Source organism: Eschrichtius robustus, chromosome 5 (genome assembly GCF_028021215.1).
Source record: "Eschrichtius robustus isolate mEscRob2 chromosome 5, mEscRob2.pri, whole genome shotgun sequence".
Classification (NCBI taxonomy): domain Eukaryota; kingdom Metazoa; phylum Chordata; class Mammalia; order Artiodactyla; family Eschrichtiidae; genus Eschrichtius; species Eschrichtius robustus.
The window spans coordinates 21,255,003-21,280,806 of record NC_090828.1 but is presented as its reverse complement, the minus strand read 5'-3'; the positions used below and the strand labels follow the sequence as shown (position 1 = coordinate 21,280,806).

Below are 25,804 nucleotides of genomic sequence, written 5' to 3'. Positions count from 1 at the left end.
TATGTTTTAGTTCCTTGTGTGTGTGATGGAAGAAAGTTTATTAGTATTTCGTGGGAGTCCCCAGAGGACACCGTCACCTGTACCCAGTCCATCTCCTGGACCAGGTGGTGGAGAGCAGCCAGTGTAGACAACTGACAAAGCTGTCTGTGGGCATTAGAATTGAGGAGGAAAGTCACATTAAGTGGTCAAGAGGCAACTGTCAATTGTGCAGTATGGCCAAAAAGAAAAAGAAGTATGGGAATTTTGAACTTAGTGCAGCAAGGTTTGAAAGCATTTTTGAAACTTTCCGCCAATGTACATAGTTAGGTGAGTGGCTCTTTCCAAAGATGATTTCAGATGTAACCTGCAAGTTTGATTTCTGAGTTTATCGACAGTGATGTGAAATTGACTAGGCTGAGCCATGGAAATCAGGAATATTGGGTGTTTATAACTCCCCGTAGCTAGGCAAATCCCTTAAATTCTTTGGGATTTGTAGATATTTTCTTCCCTAAAAAGGGGAGTCACGACCTGCCTCATAGGCTTGGTGCTGGAAAAGTACGAAGGACTTGTGACAGTTGCTCTGAGTCCTACCTGTTGTGTGTGATTGTTGTCTCTGCTTCTTCAGCCCAGAGTCTTAACACTATTTTGCAGATTGTGAAAACAAACCCTGAATTGCAGTGTAATTCTTCAAGAATCCAGTGGAGAAGGGGGCCTTGAGGTCTTCCCAGTCCAGTGCTTGAGAATTGCTATGTGCTTCCTTGGTGTCTTGGGAAATTTAAGTTTGTCCCTAAGAGAGAGAAATTGAATAGATACAGGTTGCCTTCAGCAGGATGCTCAAGCCAGATACTAAATTCTTTTAGATAGTAAGACAAATTCTTGAAAATTTGGTTTTCTTTTGTGTTCTTTAATGTAAATTAATTTTTATAATGGAAAATCCAAGTAGCAGATGAATTTATGAGCATGACCCTTTAGAACATCAGAACCTTTCTTACTGTAAAGCCCCAGATTTGGTGCATCTACAAACCGTGGGTCTGCCTGGGAGCACCCTCCTGCCACCTGAACCCAGGCCGGGGAGCCAGTGTCAGCCGGGGCGTGGGCCAGACGGCCATCAGCATGCCTTCCAAGCGCTGACTGGCTGTGAAATCCTGAACTGAAAGTGTTAAAATGGAGAATCATGGTTTTGTGGTTTTAGTCTGTGAATCTGCAGAAAGGACCCCACCACCAGCATTTTTATAGTGACTCTGTAGCCCCAAGTTTCCCTGCAATTTTACACATTATGGTGGTTCCAGCAAAGCACTGCTAGCCTGTCAAAAAGTGATTTCTTTCTTTGTTCCCTCACACCTTCCCATCTGGAGGAAGACATTTTTTAAAAAGCTTTAAATCACAGAAGCCAAGGTGAAGCAGCCAATTTATAAAACATAATGTACAGTGAAAGCTTTTTCTCCTTTTCAGCCAAAATAATAGATAGCTCTTCACAGGCTAAGAAAACCTGACTCTAATCATCTTTTGTCTAAAGCCGTTTTTTGATCAGCAAGACCAGGAACAGAAAAACGGAGCTGGTCCACGCAGACTTCCTGGTGATGGCATCAGCTCACCTTTCTGCCGTTTGACAATCCATTTAGATTGCAACGTAGAAAAATAAATTCAGAACCCAGTGGATCTAATTTAATAAAAACCTAAGAGGCAGGAACAAAGAATGCAGGTTATTTAAAATTTCCCAGGGGCTTCCCTGGTGGCGCAGTGGTTGAGAGTCGGCCTGCCAATGCAGGGGACACGGGTTTGAGCCCTGGTCTGGGAGGATCCCATATGCCGCGGAACAACTGGGCCCGTGAGCCACAATTACTGAGCCTGCACGTCTGGAGCCTGTGCTCCGCAACAAGAGAGGCCGCAATAGTGAGAGGCCTGGGCACCGCGATGAAGAGTGGCCCCCACTCGCCACAACTAGAGAAAGCCCTCGCACAGAAACGAAGACCCAACACAGCCATAAAATAAAAATAAATAAATAAAAAATAAATAAATAAAAAAAATAAAATTTCCCAGTCCATGGCTGACAAAAGAAGTAAGATAGTTAATGGGCTAGTATTATGTCTCCTCAGTTTGGGGAGCTTTTTTTTTAAGATAAAACTATTGATTTCTCCCACATTAAAAATACAATAGATATCTATTGTATAAAATCTGCCAAATAAAGAAAAGTATATAATATGTAACATTTATTAAGTGTTTTTTATCACTATACTATAAAAAAGATTAACCCATCTATTTATATTACATAATTTTGGCATATATCATTTCGGTATTTTTTCTATAAAATTTATGTGTATTTTGCTTTAAAATATATACTATTTATCTCTCTATATATATTATAACTTATGTACATAATCAACATATGTATTTTAAAAGCAGAATTGGGATCTTATAAAGATACATCAAGTGGGGAAGAAAGCAAGTTACAAAACTATATCTGTACCCTTTTCCATGTTGTTGTATGTTCTTTTAAAACATAATATTTGAAGACTGCATAATGTTTTCTCACCTGGCTATATTGTAATTTTGCCAATCGTTTGTAGTTGGACATTTAAGTTATTTCAGTTGTTCACTATGCTAAGTAACACTACACTGAAAAAGCAGTTTACATCTGAATTTGTGTACCTCCAATTCTATCCTGAGGATAACTTTTAGGAGTGAGTTGCTGCATCACAGGGCATGGGCATATTTTGAAGACTTTTGGTACCTATTGATAAATCAGCCCCAAAAGTGTTATTAGCCCAGGGTACCATCCCCCAAGCTGTGTGTAATAATGATGTTTGTTTTCTCACACCCACATTGGCTCTGCGTGTTAAATCTTGGGGCAGGGTTTCTGAAAGTGCTTTTTACCATCTCTCCATCTGTTTTGCCCTCTCCCTTTCTAAGAGCAAGTGTGGAGTGAGTGTGGGTGGGAGGGAAGGACCTGACAAGAGTCTCTGAAGGAACAGGAGTTTAATTGTGGATTGAGAATGGGTGGGGTGCAGTCTGCTTGAGGCATACACGCTGCGGGTGAGGTCGTCAGATGGGAGCCTGACACTGTGCCTTCAGCATATCCTACTAGGGACGCATTCGGTTGGAGGGCCTAACCTGCTGCAGGGGACCCTTTGAGAGACACGAATGGACTCCATGTGAGTTCATGGGCCACACGCGAAAAGTGTGTGTGTCCAGAGCCTCATCAGAATCCTGACTGGGCCTGGGGCTGAGAAACAAGTTAAGACACACACACAGAATCACATCTTCAATGTGAGTTCCCAGGAGGTTAGAGTTGTTTAATTGAACTGCTGCCACAAAATAGGAGGGGGACGGTGCCCACCACTGCCACGACTCATGTAGAAAATGAAATGGATCCACTACCCCATCAGTGCCCCTATGGATTCCTATGGTTCCTGGGTCTCTTTCTTCTTTCTTGTCAAGGCCTAGAGGAGAGATGTTGTTTAAAGCCAAAAAACGATTTTGACCAGGTAGCTTTTCTCACCATCTGTGGTGTCTGTAATTTAGGGTACAGTCCAGCTGTGACTGCTTTCCTGAGTTATTAATGAGTTCAGGGCCATAGGTGTTATTACTGTTGGGTCACCTCTTGGTTCCATGAGGAAGCTGCCATGTCAATCACTGGCCTCGCAGGGCCCAGGCCCAAAATGTAGGGGCATCTATAAACCCATGCTGGCTAGTGGAAGGGGATGGCTGCCCTATCAAGGATGGTGAGAGTATCTGTCCTCTCTGGGAACCCAAGAGTAACGGTAAACGTTGTCTCATATTGTTATGAAACTGGTTAAGCACCTCCTGTGTTAGCATTCTTTATTGGGATTTATTTAGATGCAAACTCTAAAGAAAATACCATTTCCTCTTGAGGGAAGTCAGTTACCTTCTGTGGACACAGGCCAGAAACACGTGAATAACATTTTGAGATGATACTAGAATAGACTAGTTGGGGTCAGTTGGAAATGATTCAGCAAGTCTTAGAGGTGAGCTTAGTCAGTTGGGTACGGACACAAGTTGGCAGAAGGAAAGGGGTGGGGGAACCTCGTGGGCCACTGTCATGTGTAAGTTGTCACCAGGCTGTAATACCTACAGTAAATAGGTGTGCTTAGCAGGGCTGCCTTCCCGCTGAGCACATGAGCTTGGTATGGATGGTGAAGCACTACCTGAAATGCCCTTCCAAAGAGCTTGCATGTTCCTTGCCTCACTGGATTCTCACAACAGTTCTCGAAGGGTGACAGAATAGCTGTAATGCTACTTTGTCTCCCAGGACAAAACCAGAGTCCAGACAGTTCCTGTGGCGTGGCTAAAGCGAGGGGATAAGTCAGGGCCTCTCGGCTCTGGCGATCGATGTTGGGATTTGTAAAGCTCTTGGTGGTGATGATTGTGTCAGCGTGTCACGGAGTTCTCAGAGTGGGAGACTTTAAACCCTCTATTTCTCCTTCCACAGAAACAGCAGCAGAAAGAAGCCCTCATTCTCTTCTTCAACCGAACAGCTGAAGCTAAAATCCCATCTGTCATGTAAGTGGTCACCAAGTGTCGACTTGTCTCTCTCTCTTTTTTAAAAAGAAATACCTGTTATCTTAGTCCATCAGAACGGTTTTATTGCTCTGTAAGAAGTGATTAGAGATTTGAATGATAGTTGCCTTGAATATAAAGTTTAGGGCACCACGGCCTCATCACCCAGGAGGCATAAGTAGGCTTGTCGCGGGAGCCCTGCCAGGATGTGCTTGGGGTCCCTGTGAGATCCTGTCTTAACCCAAGTGAGCTGGAGCTGGAGCCACTTATGAGCAGGGTCGGGTGACCCAAGCACTGAAGGGAAGTTTTCCTCTTGCTAAGAGAACTGTGGTCACTTGCCTGTAGGAAAAAAATTAGGGGTTTCACAGAAGACCAAGAAGCTGCCTTACGGAGATTCTCTGGTCGTCTCCAAAGACATCATGTTTCAGCTGTCATTTACCTAAATAAGAAAGAAGGTGAATATCATCGTTTGTTCAAAAGATATGGGCAAGTGGCTGTTGTCACACTTGGTCTCGTTCTGCCTTCTCAACGAAAGCTGGTGTAATAATTTCTGTTCTTAAAATTATTCACTGACTTGAAAAAAAAAATCTCAATTGTCTGCCTTGGCTAAAGAAAGAAAAACCCACTGCTGTTCACATATCACTGAGATAGAAACTTGAAGCAAGTCTAACGATGTGCAGCTTGCCTAATTTTTTACTGTTTAACATTTGTATGAGACTCAGGCAGGATAATGGTCCAAGTGATTCAATTACAATGAAATGAATTTAGCGTGGGTTGAGTGGTCCCAGATTGGCTGTGGGGACCGAGGTCCATGGATCAATGGAGACCCACAGCCTGCCCTGCCCTCTCACTCAGCCTCTGCATCTCCCAGCCTCACAGGCCTCTCCCTCCGCACCCTTAAATGTGGTTGGAGAGTGAGTTTGCTGCATTGTTCAAATCACAGACTCTCCGCAAAGACTCCTGAATGTTGGGCAGCTCTCCTTCACCCTCTGGGCACTGCCCTTTTCATTTATGATACTGTTTAAGAGACCAGTGAACTCCAGGTGTGGTTTTTATGGCCCGGAAACTTCTCTCTCAGACACTAATCTGAATTGCCTCCACCGACATTTCTCATGTGCTGCTGAATAACACATGGCATGGGTGTGAGCCCCTTCCCTCGCTCTCTCAGCTTGTGACCTACAAAATCCAGGGTCCATTGAGTGCTGGGCCCAGAGCCACCCTTTTCCCTTAGGAATTTTAAATCTAACCATTTTCACCTTATAAATAAACTTTGGTAATACCTTGTCTTAGTCCATTCATGCTGCTATGACAAAAATATCGTAGGCCATGCACCTTAAACAACAAACACTTATTTCTCACAGTCCTAGAGGCTGGGAAGTCCAAGTTTAAGGTGCTGGCAGATTCAGAGTCTGGGGACAGTTCTCTTCCTGGCTCGTAGACAGCCATCTTCTCGCTGTGTCCTTGCATGGCGGAAGGGGGAGGGCGCTTCCTGGGGTCTCTTTTATAAGAACACTAACTCCATCTCCTCCCATAGGCCCCACATTGGGGGTTCGGATTTCAGCCTATGAACTGGGGGGCAGGGACACAAACATTCAAATCATAACATACCCTATACATACTTTTTCACAATTCCATGATAAATTATATAGTGATTTATAGTTTCCAACAGTTTTGACATCTGTTAACTCGTGTCACATTTATAGACTCCTCGTGAGATCAGTAGAATAAGTTAAAATGCAGAAACTGAGTAAATCTAACGTAAATCTCTAAACTTCAGAATCATACAGCTAGTAAGTGGAAATTAGATTATAAATCTTAAAACCCCAATTTCCTCTGATAGTTGCTTTTCTTCCCATTTTTGCTGTTGTTGGTTTTCATTTTAATGGACATCTTTCAATATAAAGCCAAGGTTATTGTGGTCGGCAGATATTTCCAGCTTGGTAACTCAGGGACGTGAGGAAGGGCAGAGCAGCAATGCCACGTCTGAGATGTAGAGGGATGAGAGGCATTAGGAAAACTGGGGGCGGTGGTGTTTATGGGCTGGCCAAGTTGATTGTATGGCCTTGTGACTTTCTGATGCTGTAGCAGTTAACTTTTTTGCTTATATCATGGCAAATTTTATGTCTCTCAAACTGATTAAAGTAGATTCTATTAGTACGAACAATTCACAGATTGAACTCAAATCCATACCATAGTTGGTCATAGTGTTGTTTGAAAAAATTCTTAGATGTTTAGAAGAGAGTCCACTTACCTTTTCCCCACCTACCTGTACTGTAATAGGAAACCTTGGAGGTTTGTCCTTCTCCAAGGAGAGCAATGTCTGTTCTTTGCCCAGACACACCCACGTGTGGGGATGGCCTCAGGCAGAGCGAGGGCTCCTTGTGTCCTGTCCGAGGAAGCTCACCTTCCCGCCGCCCGTGCAGGAGCGGTGACCTGTACTGGGACTGGGAACCCTCTGCAGGGCGCTAGTGCCAGGGCAAGCTTGGGATATGCCAACTGGGTGACTCTCCTCCTTACAGCTCCTGGGGGTCGCTGCCTTCCTTTAAGGCCACAGCTAAAGATAAGGAGCAGAAAGTCAAGAAAAAACACAGTGGATGGAGGAGAGAAGTAAATTAAAAGCAGAATGAAGACCATGTAAACAAGGCCTTTTCACCCCATATTCCTTGGCCTTGGAAACGAATTCACTTACCTCTGCCTTAACTGCTGGCCCTGTGGTTTGCAGTCTGATGTGGGAGGGAGCTGGAGGGCGATCCCTGACGTCTCTTCAGTATTATTACTTACGTCTCAATACTACATTTCCAGAAATTTATTACTGTCAAGAATCCCTCAGTCCCTGCCCAGGCATTTTCAGATCTGTAAACAACACTTCAATTTTTATTGAAAACACATTATAATGATAGTAGCAGCCAAAGTGCAAACTGTTAATTATCTTGTATGATCCCAGGGAATAAGAATGTTTCAGTAACCTATCAGAGACACGTAAAACGTAAGGATACTTTGATTTATTTGTGTTTGGGAGATGACTAAAAAGTACGGAAGAACTCTTTCTGCATATGGCAGAAGATGACTTCCCCACGGTTCCTGAGGGCAGGGGGGAGAGGTCAGCTCTCAGAGGAGGGAGAGAATGAGCTGGGGAGGCAGGTACCCGGAAGGTATCTGCTACAGATGCAGTCACTTTTCAGTAATTAACCTCAGCTGGATTGCGTATGTGTTTAATTTATTGTGTTGTCATTGTCAAATGCAGTGAATATATCCTGGACCTACTGGAAAGCGGAAGAGAGAAGTTTCTAGTGTTTGCACACCATAAGGTGGTCTTGGATGCAGTTACTAATGAGCTTGAGAGGAAGGTAAGCTCCCTTTGAAATTCAGCGCAGGGTGCTTTTCTTGTTTGTGTGTCAGCTGCTAAGCAGGCCAAGGTCAGATCTGAGCAAAGAAATGAGATGAAGGTTTCCGGAAACATTTCTGACGACTTTCCGAATAATTTTTCTTGCTTGTAGAACCATGAACAGGTTTGTTTTAAGCCATCTTTTAAAATGTTTTATTTTAGTAGCTTTACTGAGGTATAATTACCATGCAATGAACTGCACATATTTGAAGTATACAGTTGAGCAAGAGTGGAGGTAGTTGTTGCACAGAAGGAACAAACAGTGCCCACTGAACTGAGAAGGTATCTTGAGACCTAAAAACAAGGCAGGCAGCTCCATACAATCAATGGATCCATTTATTAAAGGGTAACTTACTTGGAGGGTAGGATTGGGTAGATGGTGATCCAGAGCATTTGCAGCTGCACTCTGCAATGCTGAGGAGCCACTGGAACAATTTTATAGTTAACCTAGGATATAGGGGTATGTGCTTGGAGACAGGAAGCACATTCCTAAGTCAAGATTTATGATGGGTTACTAGTCTCCTGAGCGTCAAGAATGCGTCAGTGAAGGTTGTCATCATCAGAGACCAACCGAGCATACAGGCCACCTGGACCTAATGATCATTAAACAGTATCTATTAACTACGAAGCCCTAGATGACAAAGAAGAGATTTACTACAGTACAGTACAGTGTACTGTAGTACAGCCCAAGGTAAGGTCACTGGAAGGACAGGAGGAAATGCACGGGCCCAAGATGGCGCCAGTTATGCTAACAGCCACACAGTAGTGAATATATCCGTCAGCCCCAGAAGTTTCCTCCTGTCCTTGTAATCCCCGTTTCTCCCCATCCTCCCATCTCCAGGCCTCCATTGATGTGCTCTCTATCACCATAGATTAGTTTGCATTTTTGGAGCCTTATATAAATGTGGAATCATACAGGATCATACAGTGTGTACTCCTTTTTTTTTAAATCTGATTTCTCTTACTCAACATATTTTGAGATTCATACATGTTACTGCATGTATCAACAGTTCATTCCTTTCTATTGCTGAGTAATATTCCATTGTATGCATGTACCACACTTTATCCACTCACCTATTGGTGGACATTTGCCAACCCATCCTTTTTTTTTTTTTTTTTTTATTTTGGCTGCATTGGGTCTTAGTTGCAGCATGTGAGATCTTTGTTGCGGCATGTGGGATCTTTAGTAGGAGCATGTGGGATCTTTTAGTTGCAGCATGGGGACTTCTTAGTTGACACATGCAGACAGCCCATCCTTTTTTAGTGACAAGTAGAAACCTGCCCAAATGTGAGGAAATAGATAAATGGTTAAGGTATACTGTTGTCGCATAATGAATTATTACACAGCCATTAAAAATCATGTTTTAGGAAACATTTTAATAATTTAGTTTATTTACAATATAATGTTTATCAGAGAAAAGCAAGATATAGAACTTTTTATTTAAAAGATGTAGCATACACATTGAGAAAAGAGTGATGGGAAAAAATAGATTGGTAATTTATTTTCCTCATAATGTCTGTCTTTATCATTAGAAAACAATAAATGCCACTTAAAATAAGCTGATCTCAGGAACCTAATCCTGTGTTTCCCCTAGGGGAAGTTATTCAGTATTTGCTAATTCAGATTTTATAATAATGACCATATAGAACATAACTACTGTGAATAACAAGAAGTAACTACATAAGGTTATAAGGCATTAAATATATATATTAAAATTAAATTTTTAATTGCAAATAAAAAAAATTTTTTTTTAAAAGAAAATAAGCTGAACGAAACATGCAACTATCAGATACCACTCAGCAGTTGACTCCTGGGCAGTTATCCCAGAGCAGTGAAAAGTTACATTCCCGTAGAAACTTGTACACCAGTGTTCACGGCAGCTTTATTTGTAGTAGTGCAAACCTGGAACCAACCCAGACGGCCTGCCAAAGGTGAATAGGTAACCATGGTACATCCCTGCCACAGAACACTGCTCGCCAGTGAGAAGGAATGAGCTGCGGGTGTGTGTGAACCGACTGTACGTGCGACGGCAGGGATGACACTCTGGGCAATGATGCTGAGTAAAAAGCGCCCAGCCCCACAGCTTGCACAGCGTTTGACTCCATTTATACGTGTTCCTGAAGTGGAACATTTTAGAAATGCAGGACAGATTAGCAGGGACTGGGTGGGTGAGGGGGAAGCAGGAGGGAGGCGGGCAGGGCTATGACAGGGCTACAGAGCATCCCTCTGCAGTTACAACTGTTCACTGTCTCGCCTGTGAAGGCGGATACGTGAAAACCCACATTCGAGATAAAGTTGTGTAGAAGACACACACACAGGAGCTTAAGTAAAACTGGGGAAATCTGGATAAGGTCAGTGGATTGTATCAAAGTCAGTATCCTGGTTGTGATATTATGCTATAGTTTTACCAATATTACCAGTGGAGGAAACTGGGCAAATCATACGAGGAATCCTTCTCTGTATTATTGCTTAAACTACATGCGAGCCTACAGTTATCTCAACACAAGTTTCAATTGGAAAGGAAAGGAAAGACCGGGAAAGAAGCTCAGAAAGCAGTACGGAGTGGCGAGCTTGACGGTCCACCCGGCTTGGAGCCAGAGCAGCGCGGGGCTCTGTCCCTGGAGCCGTGCCGCCGAGGCCCCACACCTGCGCCCACCTTGCTTCCCTCTCCTGTTCCCGCAGCGTGTGAAGCACGTCCGCATCGATGGCTCCACCTCCTCGGCCGACCGCGAGGATCTGTGCCAGCAGTTCCAGCTGTCGGAGGGGCCCGCCGTGGCCGTGCTGTCCATCACCGCCGCCAGCATGGGCCTCACCTTCTCCTCGGCTGACCTGGTGGTGTTCGCGGAGCTGTTTTGGAACCCAGGGGTGAGGGGCGTGCTCCTGGCGGCTGGCAGAGAGAGCCAGTGGCGGGGGGAGGTGGGGCCTCTGTGCGCTGTCCCTGGTGCCTGCGTCATCTTCCCTGTGTTTCTGTTAGGCCTGGTAAACATGCTTATACTTTGCACATCCATTGGCCGGGTATTAGGTCTTCACAACAACCTGCCAAGTAGTAGGCTTATCGACCATCTTATTACCAATGGGAAGGTTGAAGTTTTAGAAGGAGTCTCAGGATCCATCTCTCCATGAAGAAGTTGGAGCACAGAGAGCTCAAGAGCATAGCTGTCACTTACGGGGAGCATGTGGCAGCCCTGGCCCCAGGCCTCTGGCTTCCCAGCCTGAGCCCCTTTTATCAGCCGCCCCTGGGAGCCACTTTACCAGTGGGGCCACAACAGGGCGACTGCGGTGGGTATTCCCTGAACATGCCCCGGGTGCCCACTGGCCTTACCCGATCAGCTGTGGCAGCAGATGGAAGACATTTGTTTGGACTCAAAGTTTTCTCCTCGACTCCAGAAAGAAGTTCTTTCCCTTCTGATGTTCTGACCAGTGTGGCTCTCATCGACCACACGTCGGCGACGGCTGTAACAATGGGTGGGCTTAGAGCATGAAGGCATTTCATAACGGAAACCATGTTCTTGGTTTTCATTATTCGTTGTAGGGTTTACCACCGTATAAAAGAGCCACCCTACCCCCTGATCATATATGGCCTCTCCCTGGGCGCGGTATCTCTGTCTGTTTAGAAGATAACTTTTCACTCCGTGGAGGGAGAGTGGCAGTGTGCCGGCTCTCCTTCGTCACAGCTGGTGGCAGAGCTGAAGCTGGCTCTCCCTCGGCAGCGCCCAGCACCTGGCCCGGCCCTGAAGGGCCATCCACAGCTACCCAGCTGCAGATTGAGGTCCCCCCTGCTGACCAGTATTGTGTTTGCTTCTCCCTTTTGTCAGATGACAGACCTTTTGTGGACAGAGGCTTGCAGGCCCCCTGCCACGTGACACGCAGTGAGGAGGAAGGGTTGTGGTGAGGCTCCGGGGCAAGAGGCCACCTGCTGTGGTGGGCCGAGCAGCTTCCAGCCTTGATCTACATGCATCCCGATCCCCGCCCCGCAGGTGCTGATGCAGGCTGAGGACCGGGTGCACCGCATCGGGCAGTCGAGCTCCGTGGGCATCCACTACCTGGTGGCCAGAGGCACAGCTGATGACTACCTTTGGTGAGGCGGCTGGCTGGCCCGGCAGTTGGGTTGACACCGATGACGTGTTCCCTTTGCTCCCTAAGAGCCTCTGCTTTGGGGCAGGTCTCCAGGGATCCACACAGAAGACCTGCTAGTAGTGCCCTCCCCCTTTCCTCATGACCCTGTTTGACCTCCTACGCAGTGTTACTGGTGGCTGCAGGGGGCATGAGGAAATCCTGTAGGAATAAGGGGATGTGGCTCCTTCCCGCTGACCTGAGACAAGGGAGGAGAACTTATTGGGATGAAATGTAGGTGGAATTTTGTTTGTAAAACACTCTGTTCCCAGACGTGAAGGCCTTTGCTGAGTCAAGGAGACTGCCCCCTCGGCCCCCGTGTGAGGTGTGCTGGTACCGTAAGGCCACATGTTACAGCGCTGCCGCGGGGCCGTCGGGAGAAAGGGGCTCACCCCGGGCCATGTAGTGCTTCCTTAGCAGAGACGGGGTCAGATTTTTAACTCGGGGGTTTCATGTCCATTACTTAAGCAAAAACTCCCCAAATGCTCCCTCCCCATTTCCATTTCCCCCTTCCTCATATTGTTTCTTGATTATCTCATTAGTTTCCACTATCTATCTCTGTTTCCAGCATTATGACTAAGGCATCTCACCTTTATTTTGCGTGTGGGTTACCCCTACTTCCCTCTCTGTTAATGGATTTGTTAATTGGGCAGCTCATAACAGCGCCAGGTTCAAATTTTTGTTGCAATAGCATTTATTTCCTACACATCTTCCAGTAGAAAGAATTTTGAGCCTGACGATGTGAGCCCTGACTTGGTCGGTTTACAATAGAGAGGTCAGTATTTCAGGATGGGCGTTTGTGCCTGAAGAGACGGAGAGATGTGAAACAGTGAGCGTGTCTCACAAGAGCAGGGGCTGGTCTCGCTGTAATCAGTCTGCTGGTTCTGTGCAGGTTGTTTCCACTGCAGCTCATTTCTCCCCAACAGGCCCCTGATTCAAGAGAAGATTAAAGTTCTGGGTGAAGCCGGGCTTTCTGAGACCAATTTTTCAGAAATGACAGAACCCGCGGATTATTTCTACAAGGTAACACCAGCATGTGGCTCCCTGCCACTGGGGTGTCCAGAGGTCCTGAGCGGGAAGGTGTGAATCACTCCTGGGGACCTCCCCCAGCTGGGGAGCTAAAATGATGGCTGCATTCGTTCTCGGGTCAATCCGTGTGTGTGCATCCGTTGATGAAGAAGTGCTGGCATTAACTCCTGCTGCTTCTGACATGCCTTCCTAGATCCTCGAAAACCAGGGCCTCCAAATGCTGCCTCTTCCATCAGGCCATTAGAAACTGACAGAAAACTCCCCATGGCAACAGTTGAATTGTTGCAAAAAGTACATAGCAACACCACCGGAACACATCCCCCGCGCAGAATGGGGAGTGTTCACATAGGGTATTGCTTCTGTGTAGCATATTTTCCCCTCTGTTGCTGCACCTTATTCTCAGTGTCTCCCCATTTTATAGAGGGGTGAGCAGAGACTTGCGGAGCAGCAAGACTGTCCCGCAGTCACGGGTCACTTGAAGCCAGCCCAGGCGGAAGGCTTCCAAACTCAGCCAGCGTTCCCTGTGTGACAGCCCCTCTTATTGTCAAGGAGAGTAAGAGGCCGGTGAGCATCCTTCCGTGACCAGGTGGGGCCTTGTCAGAGGTGCTGAGAGGAGGCCTGTTTGCCTCTGGAGAGGGCAGCCCGGGGCCCAGCAGGCCTGCCCTGGCCTAGCTCTCCAGCCCCATGGCTGCCACAGCCCTTCCCCCTCCATTTCAATGAAACAAGATAGAGAGGAGCCAGAGGTGCAAAGACTCCCAAAGCCTGGTCTTCTTTCACCTGCTCGGGTGGTTGACAAGGAAGGTGAGAACTCGGGAGGTCCTGCCTGATGGAGGGCGACCCCTGGGGGGGTCATTTCTAATGAGAGCATGGACAGAGGTCTGAGCCTCGTGTAGAAAGGCGGCCCTGCGCTTCAGGAAGCTGACATGCCTCCTCCTTCCTGTGGAATTGCCGAGCATCAGAAGCTGAGTCAGGTCGACACGATCTTGTAGGTGATGCTAAGACTTGTCTGAGGATATAATCTTTCATTTACATTTGCTTGCAACTAAATTCTTTCTTCGTAATGTAATTATTGGGATAAATAAGCCTCAGGGGAGATCATATTTTTAAACACAGGGTATAAATTATCCTTATAATTAATAAGCCAATTTTAAAACAACCTTCCTTTTAAACTTTTCGAAGAACTGTCTAATAATTCAGTTGAATGGTGACTGTTTTGACAGAGCCTTGGTTGTTATATGCCCTTTGAAAAGAAAGAGCCTTATTTTTAAAGGATTCTCAACTAATGAGAATAGGTTTATTTATAACTCATTTATTTATACTGGCCTGACCCTCAGTTGCTTTGAATTAGTTAAGAATTTCTGCCTAGGGACTTCCCTGGTGGCGCAGAATCCGCCTGCCAGTGCAGGGGACACGGGTTCGAGCCCTGGTCCGGGAGGATCCCACATGCCGCGGAGCAACTAAGCCCGTGCGCCACAACTACTGAGCCCACGTGCCGCAACTACTGAAGCTTGTGCGCCTAGAGCCCGTGCTCCGCCACAAGGGAAGCCACTGCAATGAGAAGCCCACGCACCACAACGAAGAGTAGCCCCTGCTCTCCGCAACTAGAGAAAGCCCACGCACAGCAACAAAGACCCGATGCAGCCAAAAACAAATCAATTTAAAAAAAAAAAAAAGAATTTCTGCCTAAAGTACAAATGGAGTTTATCAATATTTATTTTGATTAATAATTATATCACTTTAAAAAAATTAAAATAGGGCTGAAAACTGTATCAACTATTAGGAAAAGAAAATGTTGCCTCCTGTATAGGATCCAAAAGCAGAAGAGGTCATGTCTGCCTGCCTGCTGAGAAGGGAGGTGAAATATCGTCTGATCTTGGAACTTGCTTCCCTTTAATTATGCGTGCTCCAAGTTAGCACATAGCGTTGCCATCAGGTGCACGTGGAGAGCTCAAATGCACGTGGAGAGCTATTTCTACCTGGAGTAGGCTGCCTTGTGGGCGGCATTTCCTCGACCTTGCAGTTGCTCAGACAAAAGCTGATATCACAGAGGAGGACATGCGGCTGGTGTGGGGCTGACCTTAATGACCTTTAATGTCACTTCCCATCTGAATAGCTGGGATCCTGAAAGGCGAGAGGATGTAGGGTACAGATTATTGAATAATCTAGAGTCCTTGCAGGATCAGTTTTCAAGAGCTTCACTTCACCAGTGTGGAGGGCTTCTGTGAAAGCAAAGAAATAGTGGCCAGTTAGGTTGAGACCTGACTACAGAGGGCCTGGAAAGCCAGGGAAGCAGCATTAGACTTGATGAGGTAGGCACAGGGGTGCCCAATGATGTGATAGGAAAATCTTGTTAGAGGATAGTCTGTAGGGAAAAATCAGCCTGGAAAAGACCAGTGAGCAGTTGACGTGGGAAGAGGCCTGAGGTGGGAAGTGCAGTGAAGCCATTGCAGATCCAGGCAGGTACAAAGCAGTGTGGCCCAAGTAAAGAGCCTGCCTACTTTACAAGAAGTATCTGGGAGGGAACAGATGGAGAAACCAACCTGACGCAGTTTGATGTGTGAGATATGGAGTCAGGATGCCCTGGTGATTGCAAGCTGCGGGGACTATGAGAATAGTGCGAGACCATCAAAACTAGGGAACAGGACCTGGTTTGGGGATGTAGGAGTGAGATGACAGGTGGTTGTGGTTTTTAGACAGGTTTAGTTTTATGGACCTGTGGGAGGTCAGTGGAGATACTGAATATGTGCCTCTGGGTTGAATGATGGCCAGGGTTAGGAATTTAGACAGAGGAGAGATCAGCAAAGGGGTGAGAGCAAGCCTGTCGTCTGCTGTGGTCTTAACAGCTGGGCGTGATTTTAGCACTACACCATCGTTGTCAATGCATAGATGCAGTTGGAGGGCATTTTGATCGTTTGTAACTTTAGGGTAGTCAGAAACAGGTACATGTATCTACTTATCAATATGTTAAGTGTGTGTTTTACAACCACTCTGAAAATTAGGTATAAACCGTGGCTGAACACACCAATTTGGGAGTTGAATTACAGCCTAACTAACCTCTTAGTGGAGAAAGGCTTGGGAGCTATTTCAATATTGAAATACTGATTTGTAAAGTTAGAAGGGAGAAAACATTCCCAACATAAATTAGTGTGAGAGCAGGTCCTGTGTTGCTTTCACAACTGTTTGTTTTTTGTTTTTCCTTCTTTACCCAGCAAGCAGCAGAGAAGCTAAGAAGCCAGACACAAAGGCAGTGAGGCTGCTTGAGTGATAAATAGTTTACTGAGCTGGTCCCACAGTGGTGGAGAGAGGGTCAGTGTTGGTGCCTGGGTGCTGATGTCTTTGTCTTTTCTTCCTCTGGCGAAGGACCCAAAGCAGCAGAAGATCTATGACTTTTTCCAGAAGTCCTTTGAGGAAGACGGAAGCGATATGGAGCTCCTGGAGGCAGCAGAGTCCTTTGACCCGGGAAGTGGTTCCCAGGACACGGGAGACACGCTGGACGAAAGCACATTGACAGGCAGTCCACTGAAGAAGAGCAGATTTGAATTTTTTGATAACTGGGACAGCTTTACCTCTCCTCTGTAAGAGGGGCCAAAAATGCATTAAAAATCATGGAATTTATTAAAATAAGGCATTTTTTTTGAAAGCCTATGCTCCTCTGGTCATTACCACAGTGTTGGTCTCTGTCTCCAAGCCCAGCAGGGTAGCATTTCCTTTCATTATGTGTGGGTTTGCTTGGGTCTTAAGTAACCTTAGCTTAACCTACTGAGAAACAGACAGTAGGCTGTAGTAGTGGTGATTCATGTTCTTTAATTAACGAGGTGCTTCCTACACAGCACCCGGAATCTAGATTTGTAAAATTTATTGATTCAACAAATATTTATAGAGCACCTAATATGTGCCAGGCACTATTCTAAGTGCTGGCAGCAATTCACTAAAGAAAAGAAGAAAGTACACGCCTTTGCCGAAGTTATCATGTAACAGGAGAGGCAATAGTTATATGTTCTACGAAGAAAAATACAGTAAGCTAAGGGTTTACAGCAGGGGTTGACAAGCTTTTTCTATAAATAGCCAGATAGTAATTACTTTTGGCTTTATGAGCCAGGATGTCTGTGTTGGAACTACTCAGCTCTGCTTCTGTGGTGCAAAATCAACCATTAGATAATCCGGAACAAGTGACTGTGGCTCTTTTCCAATAAAATCTGTTATGGACACTGAATTTTGAGCTTCTCATAATTTTCATGTGTCACAAATGACTATTATTTTCAACCATTTAAAAGCATAAAAACTGTACTTGGCTCACAGGCCATACAAAAACAGGCAGTGAGGAGGATTTGGCCCGCGGATCATAGTTTGCTAACCCCTGGTTTAGAGCAGCACCGTCCAATAGAAATATAACACAGGGCACATATGTGTTATATTAGTATTACTAATTTGATCCTTCTTTATTTCCAAAGAGTATTTTTTAAAATGAAGGATCAAATTAGTAATACTTTTTTTAACCCAATATATTCAAAATACTGTCATTTCAACATAATCACTATTTAAAAAATTATTGAGAAACTTTTTATTCTCTTTTTCATACCAAGTCTTCAAAATCCAGTGTGTATTTGACACTAACCGCACATCTCAGTCTGAACTAGCCATGTTTCAAGTGCCCGGGGGCCCCTGTGTTGGCAGCGCAGGCTTAGAGACGGGTGCGGGGAGTGGTGTATCACGTGGGAAGAGGAAGGTGATGACACTGGAGAGAGGTGGGCCAGATGATGTAGCGCTGCCGGGTCATGGTAAGGATTCAGATTTCATTCCGAACATGAATGGAAGCCACTGACTGGTTTTGAGCAGGGGTATGAGGCAATCTGATTATACTGTTAAGAGAGCACCCAGCTTGTGTATAGGAAAGAGATGAGGAAGGATGAGCGAGGGACTGGTTGGGTAGGAGGGGCTGCTGAGCTCTCGCAGCCGACCACAGGGGCGACGCTGGGGTGGGCCGAGCCAGGGAGCAGTGTGAAGGAGGTGGGAAGTGGTTGGAATCTGGATCTATCTTGAACATGAAGCTGGAAGAATTTGCAGATGGATTGCCCATGGGCATTTGAGGAAGAGTCAATACTGAGACGGGGGGTTTTGCCTCAGCAAATTGACGGTGCTCTTGGCCACTTTGAGATGAAACAAAAAACAGGCGAGAAGTTGGGGGACTGGGCGAAATCAAGGGTTGGTTGTGGACTTGCTGAGTTTGAGATAGCCACTGGACAATGTGTGGCAGCCCTGGAGACGCCCACCCAGCTCCCCCTTGGAGGAGGGACTTGCTGCCCAGCTGCGGAAGTGCAATCAGCAAATAGCCTCCACCTGGCCACAACTTCCGGTTAGTCTCAGGCCACAGAAAGCCACTTTGTCTGAGGTTACACCCCTCCCGGGGCAGCCTGCATCAGTGACTGAGCAAGGTGGGTCTGATGTGGGACACCGCTGATGGGCAGTCTTCACTGCATGGCTCCCACTCCACGCTGGGTGGTCAGCGGCTCTTCAAGGCCTGCCTTGCAGCTCACCTCCCTCTGCCCCACCCTGCTTCCTCCTTTTTCCTTTCACAGGTGATCCCTAAAAAACATCTTGCACCCCAAACTCCGTCTCAGTTTGTTTCTGGAAAACCCAGCCTGTAGCAAGGTCCAAGGGGGGATGTTCTGTAGGCAGTAGGGTATCTGTCTTCTGATTCTGCCTCCACCGGATGTACATGGTATTTATAGTCATGCAGCCAGATGAGATCATCTAGGGGTCCGGTGGCTTCAGGAGAAAAGCAGATCTGACCGAAAGCCGAGCACTCAACTTTTAGGGTTGGGAAGAGGAGAAGGAGATCCAAATGGGTGTCCAGGATGGGGATTTTTTTATTTAAGTGTTTCAAAAACAAAGAAGTTGCTGCTCTAACTGGTGTTATAGGAAGCCAGGGGCCAGGTGTAAGTGAGGGCTTGGAGTGAGACCAATGTTCTTGGCGGCGGTGAAAGCTGCCTAGTTGTGCTGGTGTGATGGTGTCTGGATTGTCTGTTAAGCCTGAATCGTTTTGCACTGTGTAGTAGATGCAGGGCCCTGACCAGGATGAGCACTTTTCGCATACTGACATTATGAACCCCACCTCGGAGGAACGTAGTTAAATTTTCATTGTGCAGATGCAGAAACCGAGCTGAGGGCATCTCAGCTGGGAAGAAGCAGAGTGGCCTCTGCAGCCTGGCTGTCCCCCAAGAGCCCACTCTAGGCGTCAGTGTGCTGTTCTGCCGGGGCCGGAGGCCCACAGTGCTTTGGGGGGGCCTGTGAGCAGTTTGTTACACGGCCCCCTCCTGAGGGACTCGGCCCTGGCTGTGAACCTGTGCTGGCTTCCCTGCAGGCCCCCAGCCGCCTTGCTGCTCTGCTCAACAAACCAGAACAAGACCCTGGAATGCACCCCTTTCTCATCCCTTTGACTGTCCTTTCCTGGGCTCCCAGACAGCTCCAGTTGAGAGAGGGGATCTTTGGGGGCCACCCAACCCCCCTCACTGCTGTTCAGGCTTACTGACCTCTCAGCACAGTCTGGACTGGGGGGTCATGTCCTCTGTAAACTCCAGCCTCAGGAAATAACTAGGAAGATGCTGACCTTTCTGCTTTCCTCTGTCAACCTTGGTTTTTGGTGATTGTGCTTCCTATTAATCACAGTGTTGATCCGCTGCTCCTGGCTTCCCTGCAGGGTCAGAGCTCTTCGGAAAGTCCAGCCTGAACACCTAAGTCTAAGGAGCATGAGTTGCTTCTTCTGTCTTTCCGAGAAGGATTGTGATTAGCAGCTGAGCCTGCATCCGCCAGCTTATCCTGCCATGAGAAGCCCTGCTGGGGCCCCAGATATCCATAAATGATCGGGACTTGGGTTTCCTCATCACCCAGTGACATGAGAACTACCCACGGTTGTCTGGAGAAAATTCAGGGCCAAAGGCTTGGGAGAGAACTCTTGTCTGGGCTCTCCTTTGGGCCACCTGAAGTTGTCTCACACCATCTCACTCCCAACTCTGTATTTATTTTTGTATTTTGTGAGCTGTCAACATTTTTGTCTATAACACGACCAGTCTTGCTGGAAGCTTCCAGAGGACAAATGATTGTCTATCTAAATTCTACTATAGAGAGGGAAGACAACAGAAGCAAGAAGAACTACAATTCTGCAGCCTACGGAAGGAAAACCACATTCACAGAAAGATAGACAAAATGAAAAGGCAGAGGACTTTGTACCAGATGAAGGAACAAAATAAAACCCAAGAAAAACAAACAACTAAATGAAGTGGACATAGGCAACCTTCCAGAAAAAGAATTCAGAATAATGATAGTGAAGATGATCCAGGACCTTGGAAAAAGAGTGGAGGCAAAGATCAAAAAGATGCAAGAAATGTTTAACAGAGACCTAGAAGAATTAAAAAACAAACACCTAGAAGAATTAAAGAACAAACAAACAGAGATGAACAATACAATAACTGAAATGAAAAATACACTAGAAGGAATCAATAGCAGAATAACTGAGGCAGAAGAACAGATGAGTTACCTGGAAGACAGAATGGTGGAATTCACTGCCGCAGAAAAAATAAAGAAAAAAGAATGAAAAGAAATGAAGACAGCCTAAGAGACCTCTGGGACAACACTAAACGCAACAACATTCGCATTATAGGGGTCTCAGAAGGAAAAGAGAAAGAGAAAGGACCCGAGAAAATATTTGAAGAGATTATAGTTGAAAACTTCCCTAACATGGGGAAGGAAATAGCCACCCAAGTCCAGGAAGTGCAGCGAGTCGCATACGGGATAAACCCAAGGAGAAACACTCCAAGACACATAGTAATCAAACTGGCAAAGATTAAAGACAAAGAAAAAGTATTGAAAGCAGCAAGGGAAAAATGACAAATAACATACAAGGGAATTCCCATAAGGTTAACAGCTGATTTCTCAGCAGAAACTCTGCAAGCCAGAAGAGGGTGGCATGATATACTTAAAGTGATGAGAGGGAAGAACCTACAACCAAGATTACTCTACCCGGCAAGGATCTCATTCAGATTCGAAAGAGACGTTAAAACTTTACAGCCAAGCAAAACTTAAGAGAATTCAGCACCACCAAACCAGCTTTACAACAAATGCTAAAGGAACTTCTCTAAGTGGGAAACACAAGAGAAGAAAAGGACCTACAAATACAAACCCAAAACAATTAAGAAAATGGTCATAGGAACATACATATCGATAATTACCTTAAACGTGAGTGGATTAAATGCTCCAACCAAAAGACACAGGCTTGCTGAATGGATACAAAAACAAAACCCATATATATGCTGTCTACAAGAGACCCACTTCAGACCTAGGGACACATACAGACTGAAAGTGAGGGGATGGAAAAAGATATTCCATGCAAATGGAAATCAAAAGAAAGCTGGAGTAGCAATACTCATATCAGATAAAATAGACTTTAAAATAAAGAATGTTACAAGAGACAAGGAAGGACACTACATAATGATCAAGGGCTCAATCCAAGAAGAAGATATAACAATTATAAATATATATGCACCCAACATAGGAGCACCTCAATACATAAGGCAACTGCTAGCAGCTATAAAAGAGGAAATCGACAGTAACACAATAATAGTGGGGGACTTGAACACCTCACTTACACCAATGGACAGATCATCCAGGCAGAAAATTAATAAAACACAAGCTTTAAATCACACAATAGACCAGATAGATTTAATTGATATTTATAGGACATTCCATCCAAAAACAGCAGATTACACTTTCTTCTCAAGTGCACGTGGAACATTCTCCAGGATAGATCACATGGTGGGTCACAAATCAAGTCTCAGTAAATTTAAGAAAACTGAAATAATTTCAAGCATCTTTTCCGACCACAATGCTATGAGATTAGCAATCAATTATAGGGAAAAAAACGTAAAAAACACAAACACATGGAAGCTAAACAATACGTTACTAAATAACCAAGAGATCACTGAAGAAATCAAAGAGGAAATCAAAAAATACCTAGAGACAAATTACAGTGAAAACATGATGATCCAAAACCTATGGGATGCAGCAAAAGCAGTTCTAAGAGGGAAGTTTATAGCAATACAAGCCTACCTCAAGAAACAAGAAAAATCTCAAATAAACAATCTAACCTTACACCTAAAGGAACTAGAGAAAGAAAAACAAACAAAACCCAAAGTTAGTATAAGGAAAGAAATCATAAAGATCAGAGCAGAAATAAATGAAATAGAAACAAAGAAAACAATAGCAAAGATCAATGAAACTAAAAGTTGGTTCTTTGAGAAGATAAACAAAATTGATAAACCATTTTATTAGCCAGACTATCAAGAAAAAGAGGGAGAGGACTCAAATCAATAAAATTAGAAGTGAAAAAGGAGAAGTTGCAACAGACACCAAAGAAATACAAAGCACCCTAAGAGACTACTACAAGCAACTCTATGCCAATAAAATGGACAACCTGGAAGAAATGGACAAATTCTTAGAAAGGTATAACCTTCCAAGACTGAACCAAGAAGAAATAGAAAATATGAAAAGACCAGTCACAAGTAATGAAATTGAAACTGTGATTAAAAATCTCCCAACAAACAAAAGTCCAGGACCAGATGGCTTCACAGGTGAATTCTATCAAGCATTTAGCAAAGAGCTAACACCCATCCTTCTCAAACTCTTCCAAAAAATTGCAGAGGAAGGAACACTCCCAAACTCATTCTATGAGGCCACCATCACCCTGATGCCAAAACCAGACAAAGATACTACAAAAAAAGAAAATTACAGACCAATATTACTGATAAATATAGATGCAAAAAATCCTCAACAAAATACTAGCAAACAGAATCCAACAACACATTAAAAAGATCATACACCATGGTCAAGTGGGATTTATCTCAGGGATGCAAGGATTCTTCAACATACACAAATCAATCAATATGATACACCATATTAACAAATTGAAGGAGAAAAACCATATGATCATCTCAATAGATGCAGAAAAAGCTTTTGACAAAATTCAACACCCATTTATGATAAAAACTCTCCAGAAAGTGGGCATAGAGGGAACCTACCTCAACATAATAAAGGCCATATACGACAAACCCACAGCAAACATCATTCTCAATGGTGAAAAACTGAAAGCATTTCCTCTAAGATCAGGAACAAGACAAGGATGTCCACTCTCGGCACTATTTTTTTTTTTTTTAATTTTATTTATTTATTTATTTTTGGCTCTGTTGGGTCTTCGTTGCAGTGCGCAGGCTTCTCATTGTAGTGGCTTCTTTTGTTGTGGAGCATGGGCTCTAGGCACGCGGGCTTCAGTAGCTGTGGCACACGGGCTCAGTAGTTGTGGCTCGCAGGCTCTAGAGTGCAGGCTCAGTAGTTGTGGTGCACGGGCTTAGTTGCTCCACAGCATGTGGGATGTTCCCGGACCAGGGCTCAAACCTGTGTCCCTGCATTGGCAGGCAGATTCTTAACCACTGCACCACCAGGTAAGTACCCTCGCCACTATTATTAAACATAGTTTTGGAAGTCCTAGCCATGGCAATCAGAGAAGAAAAAGAAATAAAAGGAATCCAAATTGGAAAAGAAGGAATAAAACTGTCACTGTCTGCAGATGACGTGATACTATACATAGAGAATCCTAAAGATGCCACCAGAAAACTACTAGAGCTAATCAATGAATTTGGTAAAGTTGCAGGATACAAAATTTTTAATGCACAGAAATCTCTTGCATTCCTATACACTAACAACGAAAGATCAGAAAGAGAAATTAAGGAAACAATCCCATTCACCATTGCAACAAAAAGAATAAAATACCTAGGAATAAACCTACCTAAGGAGACAAAAGACCTGTACTCAGAAAACTATAAGACACTGATGAAAGAAATCAAAGATGACACAAACAGATGGAGAGATATACCATGTTCTTGGATTGGAAGAATCAACGTTGTGAAAATGACTATACTACCCAAAGCAATCTACAGATTCAATGCAATCCCTATCAAATTACCAGTGGCATTTTTTACAGAACTAGAACAAAAAATCTTAAAATTTGTATGGAGACACAAAAGACCCCGAATAGCCAAAGAAGTCTTGAGGGAAAAAAAACGGAGCTGGAGCAATCAGGCTCCCTGACTTCAGACTATACTACAAAGTTACAGTAATCAAGACAATATGGTACAGGCACAAAAACAGAAATATAGATCAATGGAACAGGATAGAAAGGCCAGAGATAAACCCACGTACCTATGGTCAACTAATCTATGACAATGGAGGCAACGATATACAATGGAGAAAAGACAGTCTCTTCAATAAGTGGTGCTGGGAAAATTGGACAGCTACATGTAAAAGAATGAAATTAGAACACTCCCTAACACCATACACAAAAATAAACTCAAAATGGATTAGAGACCTAAATGTAAGACCAGACACTATAAAACTCTTAGAGGAAAACATAGGAAGAACACTCTTTGACATAAATCACAGCAAGATCTTTTTTGATCCACCTCCTAGAGTAATGGAAATAAAAACAAAAATAAACAAATGGGACCTAATGAAACTTAAAAGCTTTTGCAAAGCAAAGGAGACTACAAACAAGATGAAAAGACAACCCTCAGAATGGGAGAAAATATTTGCAAATGAATCAACAGACAAAGGACTAATCTCCAAAATATATAAACAGCTCATGCAGCTCAATATTAAAAAAACAAACAACCCAATCCAAAAATGGGCAGAAGACCTAAATAGACATTTCTCCAAAGAAGACATACAGATGGCCAAGAAGCACGTGAAAAGCTGCTCAACATCACTAATTATTAGAGAAATGCAAATCAAAACTGCAATTGAGGTATCACCTCACACCAGTTAGAATGGGCATCATCAGAAAATCTACAAACAACAAATGCTGGAGAGGGTGTGGAGAAAAGGGAACCCTCTTGCACTGTTGATGGGAATGTAAATTGATACAGCCACTATGGAGAACAGTATGGAAGGTCCTTAAAAAACTAAAAATAAAACTACCATATGACCTGGCAATCCCACTACTGGGCATATACCCAGAGAAAACCATAATTGAAAAAGACACATGCACCCCAATGTTCATTGAAGCACTATTTACAATAGCCAGGTCATGGAAGCAACCTAAATGCCCATCGACAGATGAATGGATAAAGAAGGTGTGGTACATATATACAAATGGAACATTACTCAGCCATAAAAAGGAACGAAATTGGGTCATTTGTAGAGACGTGGATGGATCTAGAGATGTCATACAGAGTGAAGTAAGTCAGAAGGTGAAAAACAAATTTCGTATATTAATGCATATATGTAGAACCTAGAAAAATGGTACAGATGAACCGGTTTGCAGGGCAGAAATAGAGACATAGATGTAGTGGACAAACGTATGGACACCAAGGGGGGAAAGTGGGGGGGTGGTGGAGGGGTGAATTGTGAGATTGGGATTGACATGTATACACTAATATGTATAAAATAGATAACTAATAAGAACCTGCTGTATATAAAAAAATAAAATAAAGTTCATAAATAAATAAATTTTACTATAATTTTCCCCTAAATAGCAACTCAAATGTTTTCCTAAGAGTGATTAACATAGAGCAGTGGCTGCTGTTTCATCAGATAAGCTGTATGAAGTCCCTTCAAGAGCGGGAGCTCTGGAAAGCCGATTACATCACTTCATGGCTATTGGCCTTGGAGGTTCATAATCTGCAGTGGACACAGTGATCAACGCAGATATGGAGAAGGACACGTTCATTTGTGCA

General features: G+C 44.4%; 1 protein-coding gene across 3 annotated transcripts in view; it reads left to right on the top strand.

Annotated features, from left to right (window-relative positions):
• The window catches only part of SMARCAL1 (SNF2 related chromatin remodeling annealing helicase 1), a 48,986-nt gene extending 31,748 nt beyond the window's left edge, over positions 1-17,238 (top strand). Inside the window, exons 13-18 of one of the 3 annotated variants that reach the window (XM_068544502.1) lie at positions 4,430-4,500; positions 7,742-7,844; positions 10,566-10,748; positions 11,861-11,961; positions 12,923-13,019; positions 16,386-17,238. In XM_068544502.1, the coding sequence (XP_068400603.1) occupies positions 4,430-4,500; positions 7,742-7,844; positions 10,566-10,748; positions 11,861-11,961; positions 12,923-13,019; positions 16,386-16,604 (774 nt within the window). In that variant the 3' untranslated portion in view covers positions 16,605-17,238. Of the gene's footprint in view, positions 1-4,429; positions 4,501-7,741; positions 7,845-10,565; positions 10,749-11,698; positions 11,772-11,860; positions 11,962-12,922; positions 13,020-16,385 lie in introns of those variants that run through there. The other 2 variants (XM_068544503.1, XM_068544505.1) reach the window with 2 other exon arrangements.
• The last annotated feature ends 8,566 nt before the right edge of the window (positions 17,239-25,804 follow it).